At 38.4% G+C, this 23822-nt stretch overlaps 6 protein-coding genes across 6 annotated transcripts; 2 read left to right on the forward strand and 4 right to left on the reverse strand.

The window, feature by feature from the left end:
* Positions 1-163: 163 nt before the first annotated feature.
* Positions 164-1555, reverse strand: LOC145897950 (choline/ethanolamine transporter FLVCR2-like). Its single transcript, XM_082986402.1, has one exon. The coding sequence runs from the start codon at positions 1553-1555 to the stop codon at positions 164-166; it is 1392 nt and encodes a 463-aa protein (XP_082842528.1).
* Positions 1556-5900: 4345 nt separating this feature from the next.
* Positions 5901-7046, forward strand: LOC145897952 (uncharacterized). Its single transcript, XM_082986404.1, has 4 exons — positions 5901-6152; positions 6424-6568; positions 6629-6720; positions 6801-7046. The coding sequence occupies exons 1-4, from the start codon at positions 5901-5903 to the stop codon at positions 7044-7046; spliced, it is 735 nt and encodes a 244-aa protein (XP_082842530.1).
* Positions 7047-7841: 795 nt separating this feature from the next.
* LOC145897953 (choline/ethanolamine transporter flvcr2b-like) lies at positions 7842-9230 on the forward strand. The gene has a single exon (XM_082986405.1). It carries the CDS (start codon positions 7842-7844, stop codon positions 9228-9230), a length of 1389 nt encoding a protein of 462 aa, XP_082842531.1.
* Positions 9231-9774: 544 nt separating this feature from the next.
* On the reverse strand, positions 9775-11496 carry LOC145898369 (uncharacterized). The gene is made up of 4 exons (XM_082986803.1): positions 10662-11496; positions 10428-10572; positions 10265-10371; positions 9775-10201 (listed from the first exon to the last, which is right to left on the reverse strand). The coding sequence occupies exons 1-4, from the start codon at positions 10911-10913 to the stop codon at positions 9968-9970; spliced, it is 738 nt and encodes a 245-aa protein (XP_082842929.1). The 5' UTR covers positions 10914-11496; the 3' UTR covers positions 9775-9967.
* Positions 11497-13536: 2040 nt separating this feature from the next.
* On the reverse strand, positions 13537-15550 carry LOC145897954 (uncharacterized). The gene is made up of 4 exons (XM_082986406.1): positions 15299-15550; positions 14534-14678; positions 13950-14059; positions 13537-13791 (listed from the first exon to the last, which is right to left on the reverse strand). Exons 1-4 carry the CDS (start codon positions 15548-15550, stop codon positions 13537-13539), a joined length of 762 nt encoding a protein of 253 aa, XP_082842532.1.
* Positions 15551-21203: 5653 nt separating this feature from the next.
* Positions 21204-22444, reverse strand: LOC145897955 (uncharacterized). The gene is made up of 5 exons (XM_082986408.1): positions 22184-22444; positions 21860-22004; positions 21654-21760; positions 21364-21558; positions 21204-21263 (listed from the first exon to the last, which is right to left on the reverse strand). The coding sequence occupies exons 1-5, from the start codon at positions 22442-22444 to the stop codon at positions 21204-21206; spliced, it is 768 nt and encodes a 255-aa protein (XP_082842534.1).
* Positions 22445-23822: the final 1378 nt, after the last annotated feature.

Below are 23822 nucleotides of genomic sequence, written 5' to 3' on the forward strand. Positions count from 1 at the left end.
GAGAATTTGTTTCATGATTAATAATATAACACCGCGATTGATATTGCACTTAATAGAACAGAGCCATACACAATTCCATGTAGGTGCTGTTAAATTTGACAATATGTTTTGATACAGTTATTGTTGAAACGATATTCACTCAAGCGTGTGTCCAAACTGTTGTTCAATTTAGTAATTTTATATTCTCGTCGCTTTCCACTCTTGCTCTTTTCAATTCGATCTTTGCCGCCCAAACGATAATGGTTCCAACTAACATCAATGCGCTCTGTAACATCATCAAAGCAATGCCACCTAGGTTGTTGTAAATAAGTCGTCCAAGCTCGATTATAAGAATTGCGTAGATTCCGTCCAGAAACACTTTCCATAGATTCACGAAGCTCTCATTTGTAGGATAGGTGTGCTGTGTAATAACTTCCATTAGAGCAACAACACATGTTTGGGTCACAAGACCATAAATAAAGTTGCTTATTATAATAAGCCAGTAGCTGTTAACGGCCACACCCACAGCAAGCAGTGCAGTAAAAATTGTGGCGCACAGACTCGCCACCCTCAATATAATTACGGAATTTTTATACATGTCCAACATTTTTCCGCCAACCACAGCTCCCGCTAAACAACCAGTAAAGTAAGCGATAATGATATTGCTTGATTTTTTATACGGATCATCGATTCCAAGGTCACGGATAACTTCGCCCATAAAGGATAATTCAATCCGATCTGTTTGATAGAAAACTATCCATGAAAACGCCAAAAGAATGTACGTTCCGTTGGTTAGAAGGTGTTTTGTTTCTTTAAGAAACTCTTGGAAATTCACCCGGAAAGGTTTTCGTTTGTCAACTTTATCCTCCATGTTAAACTTTAAAGACTGGGCGCGCGTCGGTGGTGTAGGTGGGACATCAGTTACAAATACGCAAGAAAACATCAGAACACAAAACGCAACGCAAGCACACGTAATGTTATAAAGAAAAAGCGACCTTACGCTGTTTGTCAAAGGCTCTGTCATTGTAAAATTACCATCAGGTATAAAACTGACGCTTAAAGACCTCTTGGGACTGACTACGTAACCCATTGTAAGGGCACTTAAAATTTCACCCATTGCATTTCCGAACATAATCATTCCAAGCACAGTTCCTACTTGATGATCGGGAAACCACAACACAGCGAAAGTGGATGGTATTGATTTTCCAATTAAACCAGCAACTCCGCCAAAAGTTCTTGCCAAAACGGCCACTCCATAAATTCTAGGGTTGAGAAAAGCGCAAGCAAGGAGGAGAAGGAACAACGTTAAGCATCCGGTAGCAAACAGGGTAAGTTTTCGCAATTTAAAATTTGAAACAAAATGAAGCAAAGCCAACAATACGGACAGGGGAACTGTCACAATGGAGTTTGCTGTACCCATAAGATCGACTTGCGCGTAGGTGATGTTGAAAAACTCCACGTATACGTCGTTCACTATGCCATAAGAAGTGTTTGACAAGTTTAAAATTTGATAGAGCATCATGGAAATTACTATAAACCATCGAACTTTGTACAGTTTAAACCCTTGTTCTGTCATGACCAAGTATGTGCTGCAAGTCCTACTTCTGCAAATATTAATTCAACTCAGTTTTACCAATATACCATAATTTCATATTCGCTTTTGCCTGTGTACTTCGGTTCACTGCTATCTTTATTTGAAGCAAAAACTTTACGGTCGCAACTAAAAACCTAACGATGTGCCCTACTAAGGTCCTGTGTTTTTGCGAAATAGCAAAATGCCTTTTGTTAGGATGTGCTTCAGACTTTTTTTTTCTTTTTTTTTTCTTTTACGGTGGCAGGATGCCGTAACTTTCAATCCCACACTAGTTTCCTGTATGGTTTTGTTTGAACGCGCAGCCACAACGTGCTTTTTTTTCTTTTCCTATGTGCAGTAACATCCATGGAAGTCAATATAACGTTGCCAACGTAGCTAAGTAAGGTTTTAATGTAACCTGTTTCATCGTTAACAATGGGAAAGTAACGCTTTCTAAAACCAGAATCTGATAAATCATTCCCTTATATAACAATAAATATATTTTACCAACCACTTCACGCATCATGTGATATCGTTTCCCTGGCTGAAAGTCAGGATCATAACAAAACTTATATGATATGATATGCCTATTTGCTAGCATATCTTGTAATTTATCATGCTGTTGCATCACGCGTTTAGGGCCTGCACCAGCTGCTGTTGCAGTAGCAGGATGCTCCAACACTGATCTGTTGTTTCCTGCCCGATTCAGTTTCCTGCCCGAAACTGATCTGTTGTTTCCTGCCCGATTCAGTTTGAATGAATTTGCCCAAAAGGTTATATAATCCTACGTTGTCCTATATATATTTGTATCATATATTTTGAAAATCGTAATTGCTTTCGGTGGGAAAGACCAAAACGTGTAACATTGCACGTGTAATAAAGCGAAACACCACACTCCCATGAGGCAAAGTTATTGAGGAAAACAAACACAACGCAAGTCAAATTAAAAACGTAGGCACAGTCATGACACTATAGCCTGGATTCGAATACGATTCCCCACCATAATAACATGCATTGCATAATGTCAACAACGCAATAAACCAAATTTGATTTGTTAAGTGGTATAATGTACGCCTGTGTCTGGATTTAGGCCATAAAGCAATGTTTCTTGCTCTACGTAAACCATGCAATTTGCAATGTATCAAGATCGGCATTCGACACTCTCTCACAAATAAAAATAAGCAAGGGAGTTAATTCAGCAATCTGGTAGCTTCCTCATTCTCCACCTTGACTCTTTTCAATTCAATATTCGCCATCCAAGAAATAATTGCCCCGATCAACATCATTTCGCTTTGCAACAACAATACAGCGAAACCTCCAAAAGTGTTGTAGACCAGCCGTCCGATTGCGAGGATTACAAACGCGTATAGCCCATCAATGAAAACCATCCAAAGATTCACGAAGCCTTCGTCGAGCGGATAGGTTTGCTGTGTGACGATCTCGAACAATACAACAGCGCACATCAATATAGAAGCGCCATATATCGTATTACTCACAATCACAAGCCAATACAGATTAAGGTAAATCCCAATAGCAACCAATGCACTGGAAAACAACGCACTCGAACTTCCAGCTTTCAAAACTAAGCTGTAGTTTTTGTACTTATCAACTAATTTCCCACCAAATAAGGCTCCGAATAAACCTCCTACTGAGTAAGCGATTAGTGCATAACTAGTCAAAGCGTATGGATCACGAAACTTCGCATCGCGCACAATTTCACCCAAGAACGCGTGTTCAATCCAGACCGTTTGATAATAAGTGGTCCACGAATACGCCATTAGTAAGTAAGTACCATTGCCAAGTAGACTCCGCGTTGCTTTGAGGAACTTACGAAAGTTCTCGGCAAAGTTTGTTTCGATACGTCCATCAACCTCTTCTTTTTCGCGCTTCAAGGCCTGAGCATGGGTCGGAGGAGTCGGTGGGACGTCAGTGACGAAAAAAAATACAAACAGTAAAACCATAAAAGCAAGAGATGCGCAAGTGATGTTGTAGAAGAAAAGAGACTTTGCACTGTTTTCATAACATTTGCGTGGCAACTCCGCCTTGATAGTTGTGTTTGTTCGAGTACACTCCGTCGCAACATCCCGAGAATATCTTGACGCTGAAGGATGTGTCGGCGTGATTATGTAGCCCATAAGCAGCGCACTGAATATCTTCATGAAAGCACCCCCTAACATGCTCATCCCAAGTACTGTTCCCACCTGTTCATCCGGGAACCACAGGACACTGAATGTGCCGAGAATTGCTTTTCCAGACAAACTTGCAATTTGATTTAAAACCTGTCCAGTTACAGCCAATCCAAATAATGAGACGTGAAGAAACGAACAGGCCGAAAACACAAGTCCACAAGTCAAGCATATATTAGCTATGAGTGCTAGTTTTCGTAGTCTTACAGTCCACGTAAAATGAAGAACGGCAAGTAATACTGATAATATGGTTTGAACAAGATACCCTGCTGTGACACGAAAGTCGGCTTGTGCGTATGTAATGCTGAAGTATTCCATATAAACGTCGTTTACTACTCCGTACGATATGTTTGTAAACAGCAATATCTGAAATAAAACTAGGGAAAACGCAATAAACCAACGTATTTTGTAGAGTTGAAATCCACTTTGCAGCAATGCTCTATTTTCCATAGTGTTTAAAATACGTCTATTTTGTCTGTAAAATAAATGAGCAGTTTTCGTCAAAGTACAAGGAATACCAAGGAGACATTATCCGAGTGAGAATGAATGTTTACTGATCTTCCACTATTTGTCCATGTGGATTTGTCCCAAATGCATCTAAGTATATTTACATCGTTTCAATCGCTTCAAACACTTGCTTAAAGTACTTTTGTCGTTCATTCTACTTTTAAATACTAAACATTGATAAACCAATGAGGTATAGCGCACACACATCTATTCAATCTGTTTTTCTGTGACAGCAGTACTAAACTTATTCAGCAAACCAAGCGTCAATGGAAATAAATAATGTCCTGCTGACAAAATCATTTTTCTTCACTTTTATTTCCTTTATAATGAGACAAATCAGTATTGCTTGATTTGTAGTAATGCATTATGTTATACGATTCTATTTTTTTCCGTTCAACACAAAACTGCTGCGCGTAATCTGGGCACTGTATGTTTTAAACAAAATTGGAAACCGTCGATGTGAAACAGGAAGGGTGTTTATGAAAACAAGGCAACCATTTACAAAGAAAATCAGTGATTATCACTCCTGTTACAAAAATTATGTCAACAAACAATACTAGTAATTTATTTGTTGGTTATATTAACTTGCTGCGTATGTGTAGTTTATAAGCAAAAACCGAATCTTCATGTTTTGCTGTGGTTTTTTTTAGTAAAAGAGTAAAAGTTAGTTGGTCTACACAAAAAGGTTTGTTGTGTGTTGTGTGCAATGTCAAGAACACGAAGCGTTTCCACACAAAACGAATGAAATATCAAAACATCCATTACTTCACATTCGCGTGTACAAACATATATTAACTTGATAATCTGTTCTTCTGGCACATATAAAAAACGTAACTTTGTTAGCGTTATCCCCTTTTTCGTGTTGGCACGTTTTTTGGCGTTAGTTGTGTGCTGTACCTGTCTCATTACCCTGAGGAAACCTTGTTGTATAACAGGCGAAACGTCGGAATAAAATTACGTTTTTTATATGTTCCATAGAAGAACAGATTATTAAGTTATAATATGCCTGGCAGCAACAAAAACATTATAAACATATATTAGCCTACACAGTTAAACACATTAGTTGAAAATGGTCGTGCATCAATGATTTAATCGCCTTTATCTCGCTCCCTATATTTACTAACTTCCCTGTTCAAATTTGTTTAAACTGTGCCCTTATTAACGCACACAACGACAATGTCACTACGGACAGAACAGACAGTCTGTTTTTAAGGTTGTTGGTGCACGTTCAACTACAACATATTACATGGGCAGAAGAAGCAAGCTTTATTGGTTTGGGCATACATTTGGTCAATAGTTAGCAACTTAGCATATTATGTTAAAGATATAGTTTGGCAAACCCGGCTTGTTTAGGGAATAAAATCCTCTCAAATGAGATTGGTCGGAGATCAGAAATGTAATAGGAATGATTGTAATCTTACTTAGTGAACAATCCCGTGATATATAACATCAGGTTCCGGATTTTACTTTTCTCCAAAGCTAGCCCGCAAAAATGCATGCGATAAGGCTTTGACCGTAAAAGCCCCATTAATTGTACAGATGTTTGTATTATTTCAATTTTCATCGTTTAGTTTTCTATCTGGAATCAGGTAGGTTAGTACATAAAAGTCTGAAGCAAAACAATTATAAAATCAGTTGATCCGCTTGCCAAAGCTATGAAGGTAATTGTGACCGGATTGCCTAAAACAGGCACAAAATCTATGAACGCAGCATTAGGGATTTTGGGCTACACCGTTTATGATTTTCTGGAGCATGCCTACTACCATTATGAAGAGTGGAAGGAGATAATGAAAACGGATGGAAGCCCCCGGCCGTTCGCGGACATGTACAAAAATGTGGATGCAGTCGTTGACCTTCCAGTAAATTATTTCTGGGAGCAAATACACCAGAATTACCCAGATTCCAAGGTAAGACCGGTGATCAGCAACCGAATAGTTATACTTTAAACAGCAAAGCACATCAACACCTACTTGATTACTGGCTTCATAGTTAATGTATCTGTGGGCTATCTTGTCAAATGTTTGAAAACGACGAGCAGCCACTTATTTAAAAGTAAACCGTCGATAAGGTCTCCGTGGATTTTATAAATACGCAAAGTGTAACAGTGGCTTATTAGCTGACGTCAGTTACCTCCTGATAAAGCAAAATAACGTAATTGTATAATACTGATGTCATTAGATAATTCATATGATCCGTGACGAAGATGATTGGCACAGAAGTCTCCTTGGACAACTCCGTGCAAACAGCAGATGGTCGCTTTTTAAACTTGCCACCATCCTCACGCCCACAGGGAGAATGCATCGTCATCACATAAATAAGTGCAGTGAGTTTTGTGTTTGTTCAAATCGAGTAGTAGCGTTTGAATAAGGCACATTTTCGGCAGTGATGGTGGTCTTTGGTATGTCGGGCTTTACAGACCCGAATGAAACAGTTTTGCGGCTCAAGTTTCGACAACATAACAGCTACGTTTTACACGTAAGCCAAAATGATACTGAAATTTCATCAAAAGTTGTTCTATGACCAATCTGTAAACAAGTTTCGTTATGTTGTTTCAGCAAGCACCTGCGGACAAGCTGCTCGTTATGAATATAAGTGACGGCTGGGAACCACTGTGCAAATTCCTAGATGTAGAAGTACCCGATGAGCCGTTTCCCCACAAAAACAAGGGGGCCACAGCAGTTAAGGAGGCGGCAGTCAACCCAGTGATGCAAAAAATTTTACGTGAACTAAGCCTTGTCTTTGTAGTGCTGATTCTCCTTTTGGCGCTCTTACTGTTTAAGATTTGGGGAACCATGGCGTAACGTTCAATTGAATGCAGTAAATAATGTTTCACACTAACATTTAAAAACATATATTTTGTATTAATTTGCCTCTCTGTTTTTAAAAAGACTACGCATACTCCATCCAGAAATTACACACGTTGGTTGAAAGATTTAAAATTATATAAGTAGCCAAAAACTTTTCAAATCTCATTTAGTTACCAAGAAAGTTGTTGCAGCTTTTTCACGAGCTGATTTTGAAACAAAAGACACACCTCGTTGATAAATATTGTTAAACATTTAGTTATTCCTTGTTGGAGTTACAAATCAGGTGGTTATTGTACACAACAGACAGCAATGGTGTAGTAAAGCATTTGTTGGAATATATCATGCAACACATCTTGATCAAAGTCGCAAAATAGAAGACTAAATAAAACTGTAGGTCGGTTCAACAAGTTGCCCAAAACTAAATGTCCGCGAATCTGATCGGAAATTTCGTTTTCGAAAAAATTAAAAAAAAAAGATCCGAACAAATTTAGCTTCACGCAGAAATTGACAGCAACGACATCAATATATTGTTGTGGTTCGAACGCTGATTTGCAGCACGTTTTGGTCGATGTCTTCTTAACAAACCAATTCAGACAGGAAACAGCAGCACAACTTTACCTCGCATCGAAAAATCCTACTGCTGTTGCTGTATGTTTGTGTTCCAAGTAGTTCACCATGGCTACATTTAGCAAGTGGTCCATCAAAAGCGGATATATAAGTCTGTGAAATGGTTGTGGAAACTATGTTCTCATATTGTTAGTTGGTAGGACAAGCAACATAGAATTGGTTATGGCTGAACAAGAAATCAAACTGTACAAGATTCGATGGCTCATAGCAATTTCCTTGATGCTTTACCAAGTGTTAAACTTAGCAAACACGTCGTATGGCGTAGTAAACGATGTGTACGTCAAGTTTTTCGGCATCACCTACGCCCAAGTAGATCTTATGGGTACAACAAATTCCATTGTTGCAGTTGTTCTGTCCGTTTTGTTGGCTTTGCTACATTTTGTTTCAAGTTTCAAGTTGCGAAGATTCACTCTGTTTGCTACAGGATGCTTAGCGTTGAACCTTCTGCTTCTGGGCTGCGCTTTTCTCAAACGTAACCTGTACGGAGTGGCAATCTTTGCAAGAGCTTTGGGTGGAGTAACAAGTTTGGTTGGAAAATCACTATTACCTACTTTCGCTGTGTTGTGGTTTCCTGATCATCAAGTAGGAACTGTGCTTGGAATGATAGTGTTTGGAAATGCATTGGGGGAAATTTTAAGTGCCGTTACAATGGGTTACGTAGTTAGTCCCGAAGCTTCTTTAAACCACAGTTCCATTTCTGATGGTAATGTTTCAATGACAAAGCCTTTGACAAACAGCGTAAGGTCGCTTTTTCTTTATAACCTTACTTGTGCTAGCGTTGCATTTTGTATTCTGGTGTTTTCCTGCGTGTTTGTGACCGACGTCCCTCCCACACCACCGACGCACGCCCAGTCGTTAAAACGACGTAACGACAAAGTCAACGACAAACATAGATCTTTTTGTGCGGGTCTTCAAGAGTTTATGATCGAAACAAAACAACTTTTAACCAACGTCACATACATTCTTTCGGCGTTATCCTGGACATTTTTCTATCAAACAGATTGGATTGTAGTTTTCATGGGCGAAATAATCCGGGATCTTGGAATCGATGATCCGTATATGAAATCAAGCAATATCATTATCGCTTATTTTGTCGGTTGTTTAGCGGGAGCTGTCATTGGTGGAAAAATAGTGGACAGATACAAAAACTACGTAATACTATGGCGGACAGCAGGTTTGCTTGCAACGTTATTTGCTGCACTGATTGCCGTGGGTGTCGCTGTCAACTGCTACTGGATGATAATAATAAGCAACTTTATGTACGGTATTGTGACCCCAACGTGCATTGTTGCATTAATGGAAGTTATTACACAGCACACCTATCCTACAGATGAGAGCTTTGTAAATCTTTGGAAAAGTTTTTTTGACGGAATTTATACTGTTCTAATAGTCGAGTTCGGACGGCTCGTTTACAACAATTTCGGTGGTTTCTCTGTACTGATGTTGCAGAGCACAATGATGTTGGTAGGAACCATCATCGCTTGGACGGCAAAGATTGAGCTGAAAAGAGCGAGCGTGGAAAACCAAGAGAGAACAACATTGTTAAACTAAACTGAATATGGCAACCACTCTGTAGTGATGATTGTGTCTTCCACTTCTCGAACTATTGCATCAACATACTTGGTCGACAATAATGAATGTATAATTTTTGTATTATTTGTGTATTGCAATTGACCAAAGCAAGATTAATAAAACAATAGAGCAGGATGTTGTTGCATTAGGTTTTGTTGGGGTCAACGACGATAAAAAAAGTTTTTCTGGACTGCGCAGTTCTGCATTGATTTCGGCAACAGAAGCACCATGCGCGTTCAAACACATCTCAGAGACAAAAACTCAACTAAATTCGCTTGTTAAAAATAACTATAAATTTTTATCAAACGCACTAACTCACAGTGTAGAAGACAGCCTAATTCAGGGTTACCACACTTGTGCATTACTTTTATGCCACTGTCTAAAAATTAAAGAAAGATCATTTCCAGGTAACATAGGCTACCTTTTTTTGTTCAAAGCACAATTTATAAATACCATTTAGGTTTCGTAAAAAAAGTTTGAACAGTCTGCCGCACCTAAGGCTTACAGTTAATGGCTGTTTTTCCCATAGTACCTGCGACCACTTACGTTGCATTGCTTTTACAATTTATATGGGGTCGATTCCATTCTACTCTAGCATATTCCAATACCGGTCGGCTTGTTCACTTTCCGAGTAAAACATTTTTTTGTGCTTGTCGACCTTTGAATGTGTCTTTAAAATATTTTAAATTAACATCCCCAGCAAATCTACGCCAGGGCTACCTGCAAAACATCAGTATAGCAAAGACGACGACAACCATACACAAGATGACAAACAACTCCCGATAAATCTTCCGCATTATTGGATTTGAAGCTGCGGCTTCCTTCAGAGCACTACCTTCCTTGTTCTTATGAGGAAAAAGAATATTGGGGACTTCGACATCCAAGAATTTGCACAAGGGTCCCCAGCCTTGCTGTATATTCATCACAAGTAGCCTATCTTTGGGCGCACTCTGAAAAAAAAACAAGCAAGCAAGTTATGTTAAAGTGTCCAAAGCGCCTGTTTGCATATTTACGTGTAAAACGTAGCAGTTGTGATGCCTGTACTTTAATCGAGCAATCGTTTCGTTTGGCCTGAAGCTCATCCATGGTTTAGACCTTGCCATCCCGAAGACGACGGTGGCTGTTTCAAAACAGAAATTACAATAAAAAATAATATCGAAAACACACAAATCTTACATGCTTTTTTTATGTGAGTGCGATACATTATCCCCGTAGGTGTGACAAACATGGCAAGCTTAAACATCGACCACTCGTTATTTTCACGTGCTTGATGGCAATAACTCCTGTACCAAGCATCTTCATCACGAGTGAGGAGGATTATCTAAAAATCAACGCAATGACATTTGCTTGCTACAGCATTATTTAAAGTGAAACAATTGGGAATGTTTGATCGTTCAGCAGATCACCAACTTTAGAATCTGGAAATGCTTCGTGTATTTGCTCCCAGAAAAAGTTGGCCGGCATATCAACTACTGCGTCTACGTCACTGTACATTTTTCGAAACAACTGCGGATCTGCCCCGGACTCCAAAATCCGCTTCCATTCATTGTGATGATAACACGCGTGCTCAAGAAAGTCGTATACGGTGAAGCCAAGCATGGTCAGCGCGGCATGCATGGACTTTGTGCCAGTTTTTGGCATTCCAGCCACAATTATCTTCATTGTTCAGGACGATTTGTGCAAGTTTGTTTTATTGAATGTAGCCGTACCCCGTCCAACACTACTGGTAATTTTTACAATACCTTACGACATAAAAAATGGTAATTTATAGAAAAAAGTTTGTCATAAACATGCCAACCACAATTTGGTCTTTCCAAAAAATTACCTCAAAAGGTATCATACATCCGAGATGAGTTTCAGGAAACATAATAAAATACAAAAAGAAAAATGTCCATCAGGTAAAAATAGTCAAATGTAATTTTTTAGAAACAAACACCAAAGTTATGTGTGAAACTGTAGTTAAAAATAAAATAATAAACACTGGCACACCCCTATAACCCATTTATTTCAAAACAACTTTGTTTTTCATTAGCCTACATGCAATGCTCATAATAAAAATATTAGTAGGGTTCTCATTCCATCCCCAATTCCACCTTTTAGACTTTGTGGAATGCAAAAGAAATAGACCTGTGTTTAGGCTAAGTGAGCAAATTCAACATTTTACCTTCTTATTTATTGGTAAATTAGACACATCTGAGTAATCATGACTCATACCAACAGAAGAATTATTTGTATTTAGTTGTACTAAACAGTACGTATGCATAATATTAAAATTTTAACTTGTCTAAAAAAAAAGAGCTTTAAAAATTCAATGTCAGTAAATTGAACAAAAGCAGCTTTTTTGCATGAGCAAAAAACATGTCCTGAACTAGAAAAGTGCTAAATATTATAGTTATGCAAATGCATTGAACATTAGCTGCATTCATTGATTAGTATTTGTGTTTCTGTTAAATTTAAAAAAAAACAAATATCTGAGGAAGAAAGAAAAAGATAAAAATTTTTTCGACTTAGTTTATGATTTTTTCAACCACAGGTAATGTAAAACATGTGAACAATGTTGTCCAATTCGTAATTATGTATTATGAACTATGTTATTGTTGAAAGTCCTCCAAAACAGAGCTCTGAAGTTAATAACAAACAATATTACTTTGTTGCAGTGTGCAATAATCTACCTCAAAATATCAAAAATTTTAGTATCAATGGGTTCCAACAAGCTGTGAAAGAATAACTTCTTACCAAGTAATACCACATGCTTATGTGTAAGCATTTATTGAGGTCTGTTTATGCTATGCTGCACCATCACCTCATCGACTAATGAAATTGCAGCCAGGGGCACTTGCATACATGCCTTCATTTCCTTCACAATGATTGGATTGTAAAAGTTACAATGTGTTTTCATGTTTATCTTGTGTCTGATTATTCAAATGTGTGTTGCTCTTAATATGTTAATAACTTCACCTTTTCCGGGCATTTGCTTGACAAGCGCCTACGATTCAAAGCTGTTCGATTCTCGTCATTTTATTGTACTATACTTTCCAATACGTCAGGAAAAATAAAATTATTAATTGATAAGGTCAATATGTGTTATTCAAAGTCTAAAAATTAATCACTGTAATTTTAGGACCAGATTTCTTTTTAGTTAGGCTACCAATAATTATGGCCACTATTGTTACCTAAAAACAAGTCAATCTAATAATCTACTGTTAACCAATGAAAGAGCAGTAATCGACAAAAATATCCAATCATTACTAATTATTTATGTAAAATAATCAGAGCACAATTAAAAAAACAACTAACACAGTTTCTGGCAACTGTGGTTGCCTATTTAAAACGCACACAACTTCGCCGTTCTTGCGCGCGATCTGTAATATATTTCAAGAATTAGCATGGACTTTAAAAGAAAACGACATTTAAAAACACAAAATTGTTGGGACCCTTGGAATAAAGATTCAACAGTAAAACAATGAATCTATTGGATGCCAAGGGCCCAACGGCTGAAATGCCATGCAACACCCTTTAGAGACCCAGGGGTCACCAGTGACCCCATGATCCTAAAAGGCAAATTTTTAAATGACCTGCATTAGTGAAGGAATGTAGGTTAGTTTTATTAGCCATTTATAACAGCGAAGGTTAAGTCGTCTATGTTTATTCCCGCCACTTGCTTAGTGACGCTTGGCGTCTGTGACGGAACATTGCAACATACTCTGGCCACGCTTTTAATGCCAGTAGTGAATGTGTTTGTGCTGTACTTTCTAATTCAGCATGAATTTATTTTGTTTGTCTATTTGAATGACCTATTTAATGAGATTATAGGGCTGTTAATATTTGAATAAGTAGTAATTTGGACCTGGACCCCAAAAGTTGGTATGTAGCGCTATTGATAATGTTGGTAGTTAGGCTATTTGCTGTATTGAGTGAATGTTCGTTTTAACAGAGAACCGACGTTGAGTCAATCACCGGTTGCGTTCACTAAGGGAAAATTGTAATGTGGTAACTGGCACTATCCAGGCCGTGCAAATTCTACAGGGCGAATCGCAGCTGTTACACAATTGGAACAATAAAAATACATGATAAATGCTGCAATAGTAGTAAAGCCTCGTCTCAAACTAACTTTTTCTATTTTGGGTATTTGGAGTAGACAGACTAGATAGTGCTGAGCTTTGCAAAGAAACCCGTTTCACGCAAAACATCATGATTTATGCCTCGTTAGAGTGCGCATCATATTCTTTTTTATAACTTCGCAGCTTGACATTTTATTTTCTCTCAACAATTTTTAAACAAATTGTTATAGGCCCGTTTCTAAGGTGATCACCCAACTAATAAGAATTGTGGCAAATAACACCATTACACACAAAATAAGTTTAGTCTCAAACTGAATTTTCTTCTTTATGTGGTTTTCCTCTGCGGCCTCCTTTAGCAATGAGCAGTTGATGTTTTTGCAAGGAAACGGGGTAGGTGGTACTGGGACTTGAAGAAACTTGCAAAGAGGTCCCCATCCTTCTTTTACACGAAAAATCAAGAGTTTGTCCTCGGGAGCATTCTGCAATAATCCGAGAATATTTGAAATATGTAAAGAGGCGTTGTGGGAAGAAGTTTAATGTTCTACTGTGTGATTAGGAATTTGTTTGCAAAACTGACAATTGAATGTTTCAATGCAGCAACAGGTTTCTAATAACACTAATTGATTTCGTATACCACCTGCAACACATCGGTGTTATGTTGTCTGTATTTGATCCGAAACATCGTTTTACTGCCGGGATACGGTTGGCTCCAGTTAAAGGGTGCATTGCCTCCGTATGCCATACTATCTTTAATTACAATTTCAGTGATTTAGCGTTTTCCTTTTTTTTCAATTAAAGATTTCAATAATAGTTAGGCCTGCATTAGACCATGAAATCAATATTCACAGTAAATAAAGTCGAAAAAGAAAAAAGTATCATAAGGATACGATTTTCCACAAACTATTGGTACAATGAACATTCCAAAACAAGTGTAACACAATACGAAGATATAATTATTTTGCTAAACTTACGAGATCGTAACAAAATATCCCTGTAGCCACTTTGTCAAGCAGAAAAGGAGCGTATAATTTGATTAACCCAAAACAAAGTATGTGCAGATGTGTCTGCCTTTACCGTTTATTTGGTTAAAAACCGAAAAGTTAGGGCAAAACAATCGCAAGCATATAACCCGCTATTTAGCCATACAAAGTTAATACGTTAACATAACGTGCGTTTTACAGCTAATGCTGCTTCTGGCCAGAGCGAAATTAATAGGATTACCTTCCAGCTTTGCTACTTTCGCACATCGTCGACCAGTCGGTGAAATCAACCTTTCTACGAAATACATCCATGAGTCGTTTAGACTACGCACGTGACGCATGCAGCTTTTAAGCCATTCTTCCTCGTCTCGCATTGTCAAAACGATCTGCAAAAAACACTTTTCTAGAAGAATTTCAAAGTCTTATGCATCATACGTTTTATATCATTCGCAATTCACCAAAACTGTAAAAACATGAGCACTCGCGAGATCCTCTTGCTCCATCAGGTGTAAATAAACCAACACCAGGCAATGCAGAAGCAAGCGCAAAAAAGAAAAAAGACACGTAGAAATTATAAGCTGTCAGTTCGGTCCTGCGGCATCATGGTGAGCATACGAAAAATTGAAACTTGCAAGGGAAACGGCCGAGCAACATCACATCAACCGCTTTAACACCTCAACGGTTAATGTGATGTTGCTTAGCCGTTTACCCTGATGGTCTCAAGAGAGACTGGGGTTTCATGAGTTATTACGCACACTATGATGCGGCAGGACCGAGCTGAACGACAGTTTGTCGTTTTGCATGCCTTTTTCTGTGTTTTTCGCGTTTTTTCGTATTGCATGGTGTTACACTTACACCTAAAAGCTCATGCTTTTGAGAATATAAAAGTCGGTCCTATTAAACATTGCTAAACCATGCAGATAAGTACAGTTCAGTTTCACAAGACTGATAAGGCTTACTATATAATTCCCAAAAGGTATATTGCAAATTTGCCTGTAGTCATTACCTTAGCATCTGGAAAAGCTTGATGTATTTCTTTCCAGAAGCAAAATACTGGTCTGCCAACAACAGCATCCACATTCTCGTACATCTTTCTGAATAGTTCGGTACTGCCACCAGTGGTTAAGATTTCCATCCATTCCTTATTGTGATAATACTCGTGATCCAAATAACCATACGTTTTAAAGCCGAGCTCTGTGAGAGCAGCACGCATCGAAATAGTTCCAGTTTTACTAAAACCAGCCAAAATTACTTTCATGTTGTAGTTTGGAATTGTGTTTGTCGTTTATTAAAACACGAATTTCTACCTAGGTTCTGCAAAATATACAGCAAAACAATAAACAACAATAAAAAAACACATTTGATCAATAGGAAATGTCCAGTTCTCATGCAAGTTCTGACTCACTTACTGGAGCAATAAATGTTATATGTTGGTTGTGAATTTCAATCCTTTTCGATAAAAAGATAATATACTACTTTGCAAAATAACCCGATATGTTGGTCTTTGATTTGATTGTCAGCACACAAAAGACTGTGGTTTTAGAACAAGAATTAAGTATACCGAACTTATTATCAATAAACAAGATAAAACTACAGTGAATAAGGTCCCACTCTTTCAAAATGTGATACCACCTCCACTAAAAAGTGCTCAAAATCTGAAATACTGATGTCAAAAGCCTATCTTTTCAAAAGACAACGCGCTTGCGGTTGCCGCATCACTTCGCACATCACTAAAGCACACGTAATGTTATAAAGAAAACGCGGCCTTACGCTGTTTGTCAAAGGCTCTGTCATTGTAAAATTACCATCAGGTATAAAACTGACGCTTAAAGACTTCTTGGGACTAACTACGTAACCCATTGTAAGGGCACTCAAAATTTCACCCATTGCATTTCCGAACATGATCATTCCAAGCACAGTTCCTACTTGATGATCAGGAAACCACAACACAGAGAAAGTGGATGGTATTGATTTTCCAATCAAACCAGCAACTCCGCCAAAAGTTCTTGCTAAAACGGCCACTCCATAAATTCTGGGGTTGAGAAAAGCGCAAGCAAGGAGGAGAAGGAACAACGTTAAGCATCCGGTAGCAAACAGGGTAAGTTTTCGCAACTTAAAATTTGAAACAAAATGAAGCAAAGCCAACAATACGGACAGGGGAACTGTCACAATGGAGTTTGCTGTACCCATAAGATCGACTTGCGCGTAGGTGATGTTGAAAAACTCCACGTACACGTCGTTCACAGAGCATCACGGAAATTGCTATAAACCATCGAACTTTGTACAGTTTAAACCCTTGTTCTGTCATGACCAAGTATGTGTTGCAAGTCCTACTTCTGCAAATATTAATTCAACTCAATTTTACAACTATACCATAATTTCATATTCGCTTTTGCCTGTGTACTTCGGCTCACTGCTATTTTTATTTGAAGCAAAAACTTTACGGTTGCAATTACAAACGTAACGATGTGCCCTACTAAGGTCCTGTGTTTTTGCGAAATAGCAAAATGCCTTTTGTTAGGATGTGCTTCAGACTTTTTTTTCTTTTTTCTACGGTGGCAGGATGCCGTAACATTCAATCCCACACTAGTTTCCTGTATAGTTTTGTTTGAACGCGCAGCCACAACGTGCTTTTTCTTCTTTCCTAAGTGCAGTAACATCCATGGAAGTCAATATAACGTTGCCAACGTAGCTAAGTAAGGTTTTAATGTCACCCGTTTCATCGTTAACAATGGGAAAGTAACGCTTTCTGAAACCAAAATCTGAAAAATCATTCCCCTATCTAACAATAAATATCAATTTTATCAATCATTTCACGCATCATGTGATATCGTTTCCCTGGCTGAAAGTCAGGATCACAACAAAACTTAGAATATGCCTATTTGCTAGCATATCTTGTAATTTTTCATGCTGTTGCATCACGCGTTTAGGGCTTGCACCAGCTGCTGCTGCAGTAGCAGGATGCTCCAACACTTAGCAAAACTGATCTGTTGTTTCCTGCCCGATTCAGTTTGAATGAATTTGCCCAAAAGGTTATATAATCTATGCGTTCGTTGTCCTATGCGTTCTGCTTGTTTTATGGATCTGTTATATCAATTTTCATATATTTCGAAAATCGTAATTCTTTTCGGTGCGAAAGCCCAAAACGTGTAACATCGCACGTGTAATAAAGCGAAACATCACACTCCCATGAGGCAAAGTTACTGAGGAAAACAAACACAACGCAAGTCAAATTAAAAACGTAGGCACAGTCATGACACTATAGCCTGGATTCGAATACGATTCCCCACCATAATAACATGCATTGCATGATGTAAACAACGCAATAAAGCAAGTTTGATTTGTTAAGTGGTATATAGTACGTCTGTGTCTGGATTCAAGCATAAAACAATGTTTCTGGCAATACGTAAACCATGCAATTTGCAATGTATCAAGATCGGCATTCAACACACTCGCACAAATAAAATTTAGCAAGGGAGTTAATTCAGCAATCTGGTAGCTTCCTCATTCTCCACCTTGACTCTTTTCAATTCAATATTCGCCATCCAAGAAATAATTGCTCCGATCAACATCATTTCGCTTTGCAACAACAATACAGCGAAACCTCCAAAAGTGTTGTAGACCAGCGGTCCGATTGCGAGGATTACAAACGCGTACAACCCATCAATGAAAACCATCCAAAGATTAACGAAGCCTTCGTCGAGCGGATAGGTTTGCTGTGTGACGATCTCGAACAACACAACAGAGCACATCAATAGCGAAGCGCCGTATATCGTATTACTCACAATCACAAGCCAATACAGATTAAGGTAAATCCCAATAGCAACCAATGCACTGGAAAACAACGCACTCGAACTTCCAGCTTTCAAAACTAAGCTGTAGTTTTTGTACTTATCAACTGATTTCCCACCAAAATCACGAAACTTCGCATCGCGCATAATTTCACCCAAGAACGCGTGTTCAATCCAGACTGTTTGATAATAAGTAGTCCACGAATACGCCATTAGTAAGTAAGTACCATTGCCAAGTAGACTCCGCGTTGCTTTGAGGAACTTACGAAAGTTCTCGGCAAAGTTTGTTTCGATACGTCCATCAACCTCTTCTTTTTCGCGCTTCAAGGCCTGAGCATGGGTCGGAGGAGTCGGTGGGACGTCAGTGACGAAAAAAAATACAAACAGTAAAACCATAAAAGCAAGAGATGCGCAAGTGATGTTGTAGAAGAAAAGAGACTTTGCACTGTTTTCATGACATTTGCGTGGCAACTCCGCCTTGATAGTTGTGTTTGTTCGAGTACACTCCGTCGCAACATCCCGAGAATATCTTGACGCTGAAGGATGTGTCGGCGTGATTATGTAGCCCATAAGCAGCGCACTGAATATCTTCACTGATTATCACTCCTGTTACAAAAATTATGTCAACAAACAATACTAGTAATTTATTTGTTGGTTATATTTACTTGCTGCATATGTGAAGTTTATCAGCAAAAACCGAATCTTCATGTTTTGCTGTGTTTTTTTTTAGTAAAAGAGTAAAAGTTAGTTGGTCTACACAAAAAGGTTTGTTGTGTGTTGTGTGCAATGTCAAGAACGCGAAGCGTTTCCACACAAAACGAATGAAATATCAAAACATCCATTACTTCACATTCGCGTGTACAAACATATATTAGCCTACACAGTTAAACACATTAGTTGAAAATGGTCGTGCATCAAAGATTTTCTCGCCTTTTTCTCGCTCCCTATATTTACTAACTTCCCTGTTCAAATTTGTTTAAACTGTGCCCTTATTAACGCACACAACGACAATGTCACTACGGACAGAACAGAGAGTCCGGTTTTTGAGTTATTGGTGCACGTTCAACTACAACATATTACATGGGCAGAAGAGGCAGGCTTTATTGGTATGGGCATACATTTGGTCAATAGTCAACAACTTAGCATATTATGTTAAAGTTTGGCAAACCTGGCCTGTTCAGGGAATAAAATCCTATGTGAGATATCTCAAATGAGATTGGTCGGAGACGGAACTTGGTTGGGCATCAGAAATGTAATAGGAATGATTGTAATCTTACTTGGTGAACAATCCCGTGATATATTATCTGGGAAAGACGTCGACGTTGTGATATCTTAGCTTTGATGTTAATATATAGGTGTTTGGAAGTTTGGGTTTGTATGTTAAATATAATATATGTACCTAAATAACATGTAAAAGTACCACTTTTAATAATATCCGTTTGTAGGACCTGTAACATTTTGATGGTGTGTGTTGAAGATGTATGTTAATTTTTGTGACCTTTGCGGCTCCAACGTAAGTAAATCAAAACCATTACCAAGAACAACTGAAGTATGTTTGGCTGGTTTTGCACGAATTTTGGCAGTAAGAAAAAGCCCCAAAGATAAAAAATCGTTTGTTGACCCGAAAATCTATAATATCCGTGCTGTCGTTTAAAAGTACACGAGTCACCCAAAGCATGAACGTGTGGAAGGGTCGAAACGATAAGTGGCCACGCCCCGATTAATGAAAGCTTGAATGATATTTTTTGCGCTAATGCCCCAATGCTGATATTGCGCCAAGTTTGATTTCAGTTATTTGTTAAATAACCGAAAAATCGTCTGTTTAAAACTTGCTGTCCGAGATATCCCCAGTCACGTCCGATGTTACCCCGGTACCGGGGTGACTTTGGACATTTGAGACCTGTTTAAAAAATTGGCTGAATGAACATTTTTAGTGAGCTGAAACGAACCAAAACCCTTTTGTTTTTTGAGTAATGCTTTACTACTTACTGTAGTGTGTTTCGCCTGAATGATTGCACAACGTGGTGGTGTCACGTGACCACCTCATATATAAGTGTTCCTCTGTGCCGTCAAGGGCATTCTATTGCAACCTATGTTACTGTGCACTGCTGTTTCGTTCCGTTTATGTTGTGTAACAAACTACAACAATACATGGTGTCAGAAGCTGGACCTCAAGATATTTGCCTTGTCCACTACCTAAGTGACAGAAGAGTATGGCTTTCCAGATATCGCCGCCGGAATGCTTTGCTTTTTAACAAGCCGGAAAGCTGGAGGTCATGGATTCGCAGGTTTGATCGCTACAGATCAGCGTCTAAATTGTCTGACGAATCAAAGAAGCGACATCGGGTACGGTCTCTACCTAAACTTTCCCCGGAAACGTACGCTTGGATCGGTGGAGAGGAAGGCATTGTACGTTCTCAAACTTCACTTCCACGCTCTTACATCGTCGATACCCCAAACCGGTCATTGCGACGTAACCGTCGACACATACGGCCGATTCCAGAACAATGTGAACTACGTACGCGTTCCGGTCGGTTGGTAAAATCACCCGTTCGTCTGGACTTGTAATTCCGGTAATTCCGATTCCGAATTCGCATTTTGAGGAAAGGGGGATGTAGTGTGTTTCGCCTGAATGATTGCACAACGTGGTGGTGTCACGTGACCACCTCATATATAAGTGTTCCTCTGTGCCGTCAAGGGCATTCTATTGCAACCTATGTTACTGTGCACTGCTGTTTCGTTCCGTTTATGTTGTGTAACAAACTACAACAATACACTTACAACAAAATAAAATTTAAGAATGTGGTTCATAATTTTAAAAAAATATGAGCAATTTTCCCAGAACCGTCCGAGCTATCCCCGGTCTACCCTATGATTTTTTTGTTAGATTCGCGAAATAAGCACAATGAATAATCACGTGCTACCAAAAACCCTCATTTGAGTTTCTCCTTATATTTGGTGTTTCACGCATACTTTTATCCAAAAATATTGCTGTTTACCGTTAAATAAGTTGACTTCTAGTTATTGATTTTTTATTTATTTTTCAACTAAGAAGGACAAAAAATACTTTACGTTGCCATATTGTTGCAATGAAAATAATATGCTATGCCGCAATATGCTCTACGAAACTAAAAATCCAGCAACGTTTACCCCATGCGCAGGTTGGTCTTGGTTTTTAGCCTATACCAAAAAAGATAAGAATTAACGTGTTGAATAACTAATTTGTTTATTACAGCATAAAGATGAACAGGGAGCACATCAAAATTAGTATCATAGTTACTATGTTCAGCATTATTTTTAACTCTCTGTTCATTTGCTTCATAATGGGATTTCCACGGCTTAGTTCAGCTATCAAGTTACCGCTCTTGTTTTTATAGGGAAAATCAATTAATGGCACTTCTTCTTTCAGAAAATCACACAATGGACCCCAGCCATCCGTTACTTGATAAACCAACAGCTTTTCTGGTGGAGCATTCTGCGACATAAACACTTAACATATCTCTCAAAACATATCACAAGATAATGAGGTTTGCATTTGAAGAGCATTAAAAAGTGAAACTGTGGTCTTACGTTTGCTACATCCGATTGGTGTTGTCTAAACTTAATCCTTAAAGCCGTCTCGTTTGTTGGAAGTGAAGTCCACTTGTATGCAGTCTTATAACCGAAAGTGATTGGTTCTGATAAATACGGGCAAAAGATGAGTTCACAATTGTGGCAAAAGGTTTTGTTAAAAAAAGCTGATTTGTGACCAGAATATTATACTCTAGTAGGTTTACCTGACTTCATGGTGACGTCGCTAACTTTTCGACCAGTAGGTGTCACTATGCGCATCAGGCGATACCACCAATCGTTGTTTATATCGTAAATCTGCTTTTGTGCGCTGTGGAAGAAGCCGTCCTCGTTGCGAACGGACAAAATTATCTGAATAACAACGGCAAATGTGTAACTTTTTTAGAAATTTCAGATAAACGTATCAATGCTAAATGTTACTATATTTGCATTGTAAAATCCACAGACCTGAATCACAATTAAAGTGGCATAATTTGTTCCTGAACAAACATTGCAATAAAGTCGTGTACGAAAAAAAGGAATGTTCGTACTTTTGATTCCGGAAAGGCTTCGTGGATTTCCTTCCAGTACGTGAACGCCGGCATATCTAATACTGCGTCAACGTCTCTGTACATTTGTTTAAAGAGTTCGATGGCCCTTGCTTTGTTTCCCTTTTCAAGTATCTCGTTCCACTCGCTGTTGTGATAAACTGCGTGTTCCATGAAATCGTAAACTTTATAACCGAGAATAGTAAGAGCTGCGTTTATCGATTTGGTTCCAGTTTTTGAAAAACTTGCAACGATGACTTTCATGATTTCTAATTTTCATATAATTATACTACATGTGTGTAGGTCTGTATCATAAAAAAATAGTTATTCTCGCTCGCATTTCTATACATATAAACACACAATCTCTCTTACCAGTAGCACAGCTGTGGTTTATGTCATGTGCCACCCACAAGTTTTTTTTTTTATTGGTGTCCATCAAATACGCTGTTAAACTGTTTGTATCATTGTTTTCAAAAAAACTTATTGTTTTAATAAGTCATCTAAATCTTTAGGTCCAGCAGAGTAGTATGAAATTAAGGCACCGCTCTATTAACTAGTATCTTGGATACTGAATAATATATTCGATGCTGAACAGCAACAGCGATTTCTTCTGATATGATTCATTAACTTGTAGCAAAAATAACCAAGAATTGCTTGGAAATCGCTCCACATAAACTGAACGACTACCAAATAAGATATGCGAATTGACAAAACATTCGTTTCTATAATTTGTTAAAATTATTTTCATCGGCCTGTTTGAATGAATGGTTGGCAGGCACAGCAACCAAATTAGACGTGCCTGTTTTCCAGCTTTCAAATCAACCGCACACCGCAATACAAGCCACAGGAAACGCAACACATGCAAGCGCTGCACATACATGCATGCCAGTAAAGCCATTTTGTGCTTTGGCGGGACACTTCTTACAGCTTTAAATTACTTGAATGGCTTGTTCCACCGACACGTCCGCATGGCACTTTATATTAGTGCCTTGAATGATGCTTGTACTACAAAAAATACCAAAACTTTCATGCGGCATTTAAGTAAGCACTGCGTACGCTTTTGAACTAAACTTACTACTTACTTTCTGCTGTATGGAGGTCGGGTACACAAAAGCATGTTAGCACAGTAAGGTTCAAGTCCACGCTTTCTCGTGCATTCATTTGTTTGCACTGCACACAAGTGCTATCCTGGTTCAGTGTGCCAACATTAAAGCAACGCAACGAATGTATTTAGAAAATCAAATCAGGCCAAATCTACCTTGCAACAATAAACGTATCAAACATATGATAGCAATAAACGCATCAGGTCACCTTCTGTCGCAAGATCGCACTCAGTTGCATTGGTAGGTTATGGGTTTCGACAGACTGCATATTACAAAAGCAAAACTCATTAAAACGAAAACGCCAACGCGGTTTGAAAAACGTTTCCTTTGGTCCTTAACGACACACTCAGAAACCGAGGGAGCCAGATATAAAGGTAAATCATGATTGCGCAAAACAAGATCTACCAGTTAATGTTGTATAACCAAAGCGATATACCCTTATAATAGTTTACTGTTGCTTAATGTGAAATTACTAAAGAAGGAAGAAGAAACAGTACTGATAAAACACATAAAACACTGAGCAGAGAAAAAGGCCTCAC

Source organism: Ascidia mentula, chromosome 4 (genome assembly GCF_947561715.1).
Source record: "Ascidia mentula chromosome 4, kaAscMent1.1, whole genome shotgun sequence".
Classification (NCBI taxonomy): domain Eukaryota; kingdom Metazoa; phylum Chordata; class Ascidiacea; order Phlebobranchia; family Ascidiidae; genus Ascidia; species Ascidia mentula.

What these genes read in the sequence shown, in the direction of transcription:
- LOC145897950 (XM_082986402.1), bottom strand. Translation starts at nt 1,555, where the DNA reads ATGACAGAACAAGGGTTTAAACTGTACAAAGTTCGATGGTTTATAGTA.
- LOC145897952 (XM_082986404.1), top strand. Translation starts at nt 5,901, where the DNA reads ATGAAGGTAATTGTGACCGGATTGCCTAAAACAGGCACAAAATCTATG. An exon ending in TCATCACATAAATAAGTGCA is followed by an intron (nt 6,569 to 6,628) that starts GTGAGTTTTGTG and finishes CATTTTCGGCAG; the next exon opens with TGATGGTGGTCTTTGGTATG. An exon ending in ATAACAGCTACGTTTTACAC is followed by an intron (nt 6,721 to 6,800) that starts GTAAGCCAAAAT and finishes ATGTTGTTTCAG; the next exon opens with CAAGCACCTGCGGACAAGCT.
- LOC145897953 (XM_082986405.1), top strand. Translation starts at nt 7,842, where the DNA reads ATGGCTGAACAAGAAATCAAACTGTACAAGATTCGATGGCTCATAGCA.
- LOC145898369 (XM_082986803.1), bottom strand. Translation starts at nt 10,913, where the DNA reads ATGAAGATAATTGTGGCTGGAATGCCAAAAACTGGCACAAAGTCCATG. An exon ending in CACTCACATAAAAAAAGCAT is followed by an intron (nt 10,372 to 10,427) that starts GTAAGATTTGTG and finishes GTTTTGAAACAG; the next exon opens with CCACCGTCGTCTTCGGGATG. An exon ending in ACAACTGCTACGTTTTACAC is followed by an intron (nt 10,202 to 10,264) that starts GTAAATATGCAA and finishes TTTTTTTTTCAG; the next exon opens with AGTGCGCCCAAAGATAGGCT.
- LOC145897954 (XM_082986406.1), bottom strand. Translation starts at nt 15,550, where the DNA reads ATGAAAGTAATTTTGGCTGGTTTTAGTAAAACTGGAACTATTTCGATG. An exon ending in AAGCTTTTCCAGATGCTAAG is followed by an intron (nt 14,679 to 15,298) that starts GTAATGACTACA and finishes TGTTTTTTGCAG; the next exon opens with ATCGTTTTGACAATGCGAGA. An exon ending in ATAACACCGATGTGTTGCAG is followed by an intron (nt 13,792 to 13,949) that starts GTGGTATACGAA and finishes GGATTATTGCAG; the next exon opens with AATGCTCCCGAGGACAAACT.
- LOC145897955 (XM_082986408.1), bottom strand. Translation starts at nt 22,444, where the DNA reads ATGAAAGTCATCGTTGCAAGTTTTTCAAAAACTGGAACCAAATCGATA. An exon ending in AAGCCTTTCCGGAATCAAAA is followed by an intron (nt 22,005 to 22,183) that starts GTACGAACATTC and finishes GTTGTTATTCAG; the next exon opens with ATAATTTTGTCCGTTCGCAA. An exon ending in TAAAAATAATGCTGAACATA is followed by an intron (nt 21,264 to 21,363) that starts GTAACTATGATA and finishes TTTTTGGTATAG; the next exon opens with GCTAAAAACCAAGACCAACC.